The following is an 8,986-nucleotide window of genomic DNA, read 5'->3' on the forward strand; positions in this document are numbered from 1 at the left end:
AAGTAACTGAGTTAGTAACTGAATTACTCTATAATAAAAGTAACTCGTTACCAGGGAAAGTAACTATTTGCGTTACAGTTAAAAAAAGGTTATATGCCAATTAATTAAGTTTTTTTTAAGCAGTTTTCACAGTCAGTTGAAATGAGTAGATCAGAAAATTGTTTAACTTTTGATATTTATTGCACATCCACAGACCAGTGCAGGATAAAATCCTTTAAAATCCCAAATCTTTGGGAAAAAAAAGCAAAAGTAAACAGTTACACTATATAAAGTGCATTTACATCTATGAAATTAAATTAAATTCTCTCAACCTGAGACAACTGGTTTGTTTACAACAGAAGTAAACTTAACAATAAAACCTCTATTCTTAATTAAATAAATCAAATACCCAGTCTGGTAGACATTCAGGAACTTCGAGTATTTTCTTAAATAATGTTTATGTTTATTCTTAAATAATGTTATATCGCCTTGAAAGTTCTAGTTTTCTTCGGCTTGCACCAGACGCCATTTCGGCCTCTTCTCCGTTTGTGTCGTGTCACTCGCGTGCTTCGGCGCGCGTGTAAAAACACTGGCTCTGATTGGCTATCATAACGCTGCCTTAGCCAATCGCTTACTGACTTGTTAAGTTAAACAGGTGTTACACCGAGAACTGTGACCTATCGGGATCTGTTACTCCTCACTAGCCTGGGCAGCGGTCCGCTCGCATTAGTATATCAATATGTAGTAACGCACCGCTTTTAATGACCAGTAACGTCAACGGTGTTGTAACGACAGGAAAAGTAACTAATTATATTATCCCGTTACTGACAAAATGACGACGTTACCTAACGCCGTTATTTTTAACGGCGTTATTCACAACACTGGTCAACACACACACAATTTTAAATTCACCCTCAGCAAACAGATTTATTTCAGAACTTCAGAACAGAAAGTGCTCTGCATATAGTGTGTGCAAAGCTGTCATCACAATATAGGATAGTTACTTCAAAGAATCTAATATTTGTTTATTAGAGCATAATAACAGGTTTTGTTTAATTGGTTTGGCATCTTCCGTTTTTCAATGTCTAAATCAGTAAAAATAAGCACAGCATGTGAGTCCAAACCTTTGACAGGTATTGTACATTTTATCCAACTGCAATTATTTTATTCAATTCCAACCTTTTATCCTTTTTTCCAATTTGTTGGCTACAAAACAAGAGGAGAAACATTATTGGCACTGAATGAAGTTCCATGAAGCACATGATGATTTGTTATATGTAGTACTCATCACATTTATGGCCTATAAGGACAATATGAATGAATGTAAAACTTCATGACAACAGATGGTGTTTAACATAAATGTTATAGTCATTTCTCAGACTGTGTTCTTCTTAATGGTGCTTTGGTTTGCCATTTGTTTAGTTTAATGTCTCCTTTGACATCCTGTAGCACATCCTGTACAGAATTACAGCATGATTAAGTATTAAGTCTCTATTGCTCTTCCAATATGCCCAGACAGTCCACGCATCTCTCCCCTCTAGTGAATCCTTTTTTATCACTATCATAATTGCAGGGATCGCATAGTGAGCTCAGATGCATTTCCTGCAGGCAATGTTGAGAGCTTCTTGTATCCCGACATGACTCAGCGTCATAGCAGCACATTCGAAAGCCTCTCGCTGGTCTGCCTGTCACAGCACCAAGCTGCCAGGGAAGCCTCCCTCCTGAACATAAGTGTTATGAGCTGACATCAGAGCTCTCCATCACAATGGCTAATAATGCCAAAATGCGCACAGTCACTGCACACAGACAAAATGGAGGAGGAGGAGGAGACTCTGGACAAGGAGTCAGCCATTTTGTTCTGGTGTGAACAAACAGTAGTTATTTCAAGAGAAGTAACAGTAAGAGGCGCTGTACTTGGCTCTTTGTGCATGTGCTCTTTTTTTACCACCTACACTCTATAGTAATTAAGTCTCTAAATGGAGAATGACCGCACACAGCTCGGCTTCATGTTTAAATCATCTGTAAAACAGGCTGTTGCTTCTCAAAGACCCGTGAAAAGTGCTGCTAGTCGCACATTTATGTTCCAAGCAGAATGTGCAGAGAGCCTCAGTGTAATGGTGATGTCATCAGTCACCTGACATGTTTATGCGGCAATCCTTGCCGTTTCATTGGCCCTGACGGTCAGTAAAAGATGGCTTTTATGGAAGTTGCCAGGAAGCATCAGTAGCTCTTCACTCAGCATTGGATGATCTTGCCAGGTGTTGGTTGTCGTGATAAAACACAATTTTTTTATGCTGCTTTATAATACTCATACCTTTATCACCAAGTCTCTCATTCACTCTAACTAGCTCTGTCTCTGCACCCTCCCCCAATTCCCTCTTCTGACTGTTTGTAATTTCAGATATCCGAGACGTCAAATTCATTTCTGAATCGAATGTTGAACAGAGATACCATCACAAGAATAACTTATAAGAGTAAGTGAAAGATCGAACACTACAGATGAATGAGACTATCACGGAGGTGAATTTCTCTATGCTTGCTTCTTTCAAATTTAATGGAAAATCAAAAGTGCTCTCAAGGTGGAGTACTTTGACAGATTAGTAATAAGAGGTAATGGCTGTTTATAGATTGCAAATCGTGAGCCATTGCTGAAAAATATGCACAGTACTCAAACAAGAGTTTTGAATTCATGAGCTTGACCCTAAAATGGGTTCATCCATTTTGATTCACCGTACACACAGTAATTTATTAGAAGTTGTAATTCTCTGTAATGTAATGCATCTAATCAGATTTTGTGAAAATACTTGAGAGAATGTTATTAGAGATAGTGAAAGGAACTTAGACATAAAACACAAAAACAAATCGAATATCTCGTAGTCTGTACAGCCGCCCACATTCTCTATGGCACACTGCCTTGGCTCACTTCAGAGAGCTGTGAAAAAAAAATCCATAATTGAATTAATAAGGGGGAAAAGAGGGTGAAGAGGAGTATGCTGACCCCTGGTGGCAGGTGCATGCCATCAGGACCTTGGGGGTGCATGAATACAGACTGGCCAAGCAAAAGGACTTTTCAACAGTTTTACCAGGTATATGCAGACTATGTGCTTCAACAGCTGTCAGGACCTCCACTTTGACATAGCAACCTGTTCCTCCCTGAGGCCTTCTAAACAGCCATCGTTGTACCGCCAGCCGAGATAACATTCACTCCTCAACCACAGCCCCTTCCTCTTCATCCAAAAAGAATTATTTACACCGCTAAAGCAATCAAAGTTCAATATGATAACAGTGATGGAATCCCAGACATCAAAACATTTTAACACAGGCATGGAACGAAGGGGGTAATCAGTGGAATTGGGCAAAAACAATGATGTGTTTTTCCTTGCCGAGCCTATTACTCTTCTGTTGTCAGGAGAGTAGAGTTCAATGTGTTTCACACGACCACAATGTTGTGTGATCTAATAGGGGTCTGGTACTGTGAAACTTGTCAAAGCAATTCAGCAATCATCTAGTAAACCCCAGCCCAAGCACAGCCTTCTCCTGGGGCCGTGAAACGCTGACAAGCAAAGACGTCCTGCAAAATTGCCAAAAGCACCCAAAGAAAAGAGCTATTCCTAACAAGGTGGATGTTAAAAGATGGGATGGCAGCTGATAACCACCAATCAGCAGCCTAATTCCTTTCTGGGGTTTTCTTTTGTGCAGATGATGCTTATTTACTTTCGGGGCTAAACATTGAGGAGGTGTACCCTGAGACGTCCAGCTTTATTACCTATGAAGGATCCATGACTATCCCTCCATGCTTTGAGACCGCAACATGGATTCTTATGAACAAGCCAATATACGTCACGAAGATGCAGGTAAATGCACACAGTCCGCATCACCATTGCAACACCCGTCTCATGTACCCGTCGATAAGGTGTTGGGAGATTCAGCAGAGCAGGTGTGTGACGTGTGTGGCCGGGTTTGCCGCCCCTGCAGATGCACTCAATGCGGTTACTCAGCCAGAACCAGCCGTCACAGATCTTCCTCAGCATGAGCGATAACGTGCGTCCGGTTCAGCCACTGAACAACCGCTGCATTCGCACCAACATCAACTTCAGCATACAGGGCAAAGACTGCCCCAACAACAGGGCCCAGAAGCTGCAGTACCGAGGTCAGTGTCCCGGGGGACGTGGGAACCCGCCGTTACCCTCCGACCCCTTCCGAGTCTCCCTCAAATGTATTACTAATCACCAACAATGGAACCTCTTGTTTTCTGATTTTGATGAGCGTGTATGGTAGAGGACAAAAATCTATTCCACATGATCTGTTTATATTTTAGACCTGTTCATAAGCAGTGAATTGAGTTTTTTTAAATATATGCAGAAAGACATTAACTTAGTAAACACATCAAGGATCGTCAAGGGCTTATAATAGGTTTACATTTCAAATCTACTGAGACATTTGGGACGTCAAACACTTTTTCGTGCAGCCATGCAGTCCATCAGGAGACAAACAGAACATTCCTAATATAATCATCATCTTTTAGTCCCCACAACAGGGAGCTTTCATTTTTCAGAGCTTGTATGGGGTTCAAGAGGTCTCAGTAATGTGCCTGTTCTCAGAGGGAGTCTTTTGGTTTCTCACAAGCTGTTGACACTCTATTTAACCTCTTCTAGTACCAAAGTACATTCAGTCAAACAAAATAAAAATGGCATCTTATCCCCTATAACAATAAACTGGGCATAAAATTAACTCTGCCCTGACCCATTTCACTGTAGTCAGTTACTTTCGGTATTCACCAGTAGAAATGTCTTTTAATTGTTTAAAGTTTTTGTTTAAGAGGTTAAACATTCAAACCCAAGATATAACAAGAATGATTTCCTCTTTAAAGAAGCAATAAGTAATTTTTCCAGTGATTATTCTTCACATTGACGCAGCCATTATACTGAAACCTAGTGGCCTGGATGTATGAAAGATTCTGTACTAAATCTAAACATGGCTGCTTCCATGTATGGTGCATAAACTGGTATATAAACCTGGACTACAAAGCAATAAAATTCTTCATTCCATGTGAGATGCTAAAAACAAAAAAGAAGTGTTGTTTGGTACACTATAGTGGTAAAAATGACTGATTGCTCCTTTAATCGCATTTACTTAAACATTTCCAGTAAAAATGGAAAATATGGTGATAATAAAGGGAATGGAAAATGATTCTAATAAGACCTGCTTATGCCACTAAGCTTCTTCAAGGACTGAATTATATACTGTGTACAACAAACGCAGTACAATGTGTGTAGTATGACTAAATACTACATTTAGCTTAAGATGATATTTGATGTGTAATTACAGTGCAATTTTCAGGAAGTAGAGGGTGTAAAGTGTTTGTAATGCATAGAGAGATTTCTACTGATAATTTCCATTGCTTCTCTTTCAATGTGTAATTCATGTACCTCGGCGTGACTATGTGCAGACTGTGTGCGGACTGTGTGCAGTGTTATCTGTGTCAGTGGGCAAATACAAGTAGCAGACATTCCAGCATGTCAGATGTTCAATGAAGTCTGAGTGCTGGAGTTTTTCTTGTTGTTGTTTGAGGGCTTACCCAGCCCCCCCTCCCAGTCTGTTCCTTGTCATAGTTTTTCTTTTCTCCACTGCAGTGAACGAATGGCTGCTGAAATAGATTCTTCTTGTGGATGAGCCCTAACCTGAGGAGGGAGAAAGACAGCAGAGAACCAGCCCAGACTGGAGTCAGCATCACATTCGTCCTGAGAGATTTAGTCATGACATTGTAAAGAAAAAAAAGAACTCAACAAGAACAGACTTTGCATTGTGTGCAAAGAGACTCAGTTTCATAAATCAACTCAAAACCAGTGAAGTACAAATATAACTACACAAATGTTTTGATACTTACCTTTTTTTGGTGGAAAAAAAAAGCAAAAACAAAAAATCAAAACATTTACTTCATAGTCGCTTCACAGAATGGAACTAAAGATGTCTTTTTGGCCTTTGTATATATATATATGGATACCGTACAACTGAGTATTCACAGCGAGCTGGACAATGAGCTCACTCGTCAGCCTGGAAACACCCTTGACCCATAACTGCATCGTCTATCATGAACCAGGGCCACAGAAGACAGGACAGTGGAACAGCAGTCATGCTGTGATACTCCAAAGACAAAACCTATGTCAAAGAGGAATGTCTGAGTGTCAGAGAGACAATGAGTGTCCTGGCCTTGTAAATAGAATTATTCACGCTGAAGATGAATATGTAAAGATACTAATAAACGTTTAAAAAATATATCAGATGGAAAAATACATTTAAAAAGTTTAATATTTTACGCTTGGCGCACTTTGAATTTCTGGAGCAGAGCTGATGCCTTTTTCTGTTTTATTGTTTACAATGGTCATACACTGTGTTTGTTTAATGTTATCGACCCAATAAATGTGTTTGGAAAGTCAGTTTTGTAACTGTTTCACTATCTTCAAAGTGGATAACAAGGCAGCACATGTTAATCATATCAAATATTTCAAGTGTTTATGGTTGTGTTTACCAAGTGATCAGATGTCAGAAGAAAAAAAGGGGAAGAGAGATGGATATTAGATTAGATTAGATATTAGATTTGTGTTTCGGTGTGTAATACTCCCCTCATCCCCCCTTGTCCCCTCTTTAGTTTTAAATTGGTGATTGTTTGGAGTGCTTAATTATTTATTTCCACTTAATCTTTTGATCCAAATCCCATGAAATCTCAAGGATCTATGGGACAAAAATGCAAAATAATGAGAGGATCTGGATGGAGTGGGTTTAATGAGGCCTGAGCTTGCTCAGCAGCCTGACAGGCATTTCCCGTAGTGCTGATCTACCATAGGTCTGATGTTTTGTGTAGGGGAGGGCTGCATTGATTCCCCCACCTATTTTGGCTTAATTATATCCCAGTCAATGAAAGACGCCTCCTGTTGTAAGCGTGGTGTGAGCCAAACCAGAACCCGGAGTTACAGTATTTCATCTGAGGGCTCCATGGATGGGTAATAAAACAGGAAAAAAGTTCTCACAGCTGGAGCTCACAGATATTGTGGCCATCATTCAATCGGGAGAACAGCCACACTGAGCCTTTTGATAGCTAAATGCTCTCACAGCCTCACTTCACACAAATAATTATTCTGAGCTCCACAACACCTCAGATTCTGTATATCTCCAAAGCACAGGCACATTTGCTCTCTATATGAAGCTCGCTCCTGCCAAAGACTATAAACCTCATCAAACTGCAAACGGATGCTCTCACATGTCTGGAAGGCATTAATGATATTGTATTAAAATGAGGCAGTGCACAAAGGTCTACAGCAGTGGCATAACCTGTGTCAAGTGCAACAGCTGATGCGCAAAATGTTGTGCCACTATATAAATAAGGAAAATAATTTTAAATGTGCACTGTGCCTGTTTAGGCCTGGATGTCCAGATGTTGAGATATGTGGAGAGGGTTGAATTCAAGTTATTCAGGTGAGAGGTTTTACTTCAACCACAGTAAACAGTCCCTTACTATAATCGGAGGAATTTATGTGGCATCTGTGCCAAGCTATAGCAACAGCATGAAAGACAGCTGCTGTTTTGAACATCCTGGGAAGTTAATTCAGATGAAAAGGTGTGGGTAGAATGCGTAATCCTTATATAAAGTCCTACTTCAGCAGTTTTTGTTTAAGTCGTCCTCAAACATATTTCCTTATCTCATCATCCTTTGATTATCTTGGCTTGCACTGTCATGGTGTTTGGTGTTTCTGTCACAGGAATTGGCTCTTTCTCCGCGTGCGTCTCTCCACTGTTATCTCACACCCCAATATCCTGCGCCAGCCCACCTGCATCTGCACCCTGATCGCATACTGATCGTCACTGATGTCCTGAAATCCTTGTCTTCTGAGGGAGCGTGACGTCAGCTTCTCCTCTGCTTCGCCCCCAGCTTCCCCAGGAAATAAATATCCCTCACCACCATAGCTTTGTTAGATCATCATAAGAACGTGCATAATGTGTAGCAACAGTCAGATGGGGTTATGAATATAGCTGAGAATAGATCAGAGGAGCTGTAACTGCAGCGTTGGCGTTCCAGAATAACGTGCTTTTGAAATGTCTCGCCTGATTTCTCTTTCCCTCTCCCTCTCGCGGCATCGTCAATGTTTGCAAAGTCATCAAACTCGAAAAAATGAATGAAAATCAAAATGAGCATAAAACCTCACCGAGTCGTTACGAACATCCGTTCACGAGTTCTTCCCGTATGCGGGACAAGCGACGTAACGTTCACGTCTGTTCGTGGACGTCGGAGTCCCGAGTGATTAACAGGTTCTGGGGAGGGGAGAAGCAGCAGCATGTGGTGATGATGAGGAGGGGCTCAGCTTCCTCAGGGACAACCTACCCACTGCCTCACTCCCTTGTTTCAGTCCTGTCTTTGCCTCAATAAGGCAACAGATGTGGTTTCCTCCTTCAGCAGCCAATATGCTGCAGAAACCATGTTGGCCCAGAGCTTGACTGCAAATTCCTGTCACTAGGCTGTTGGGATTTTGATGTTTACAGGCTGCTGGTTTTCAGGACGTACGCGCTGCACCTCAGCCTCCGTGGTGTAGGGAAAGACAAGAGGGCCAGCAGGTCCACGGCATGGTGTTCTGTGAGGCATTGTGTATTCATCCTTCTTGTTGTCTTCTTGGCATTCTCAGTCACTCCCCTGGTTCTCTCTTTTTTACTCCACACTCCTACACACACACACACACACACACACACACACACACACACACACACACACACACACTCACACACACACACACACACACACACACACACACTCACACACTCCACATCCTTCACCCCTCCCCCCGCCGGCGTTCTCATTATTCCATTCCGAGTTGCACAGCCCAGCGCTCGAGCTGCCGCAGTTCAGTGATGTAGTGGGGAGTCTTCTCCAGGCTGTTTCTCCTAACAAAGTTAATTCCCACACATTATAACTAAGTGCTTTGATACCCAAGCTCATCCTAAAGACTAAAGCTCACAA

General features: G+C 41.3%; 1 protein-coding gene across 1 annotated transcript in view; it reads left to right on the plus strand.

Moving 5' to 3' along the window:
• ca10a (carbonic anhydrase Xa) overlaps positions 1–6,416 on the plus strand; it is a 107,794-nt gene extending 101,378 nt beyond the window's left edge. The window contains exons 7-10 of the mRNA XM_076999901.1: positions 2,381–2,453; positions 3,679–3,833; positions 3,955–4,129; positions 5,613–6,416. Of these exons, the coding sequence (XP_076856016.1) occupies positions 2,381–2,453; positions 3,679–3,833; positions 3,955–4,129; positions 5,613–5,635 (426 nt within the window). The 3' untranslated portion in view covers positions 5,636–6,416. The remainder of the gene's footprint in view (positions 1–2,380; positions 2,454–3,678; positions 3,834–3,954; positions 4,130–5,612) is intronic.
• The last annotated feature ends 2,570 nt before the right edge of the window (positions 6,417–8,986 follow it).

This window comes from Brachyhypopomus gauderio, chromosome 3 (assembly GCF_052324685.1).
Source record: "Brachyhypopomus gauderio isolate BG-103 chromosome 3, BGAUD_0.2, whole genome shotgun sequence".
In the NCBI taxonomy this organism is placed as follows: Eukaryota; Metazoa; Chordata; class Actinopteri; order Gymnotiformes; family Hypopomidae; genus Brachyhypopomus; species Brachyhypopomus gauderio.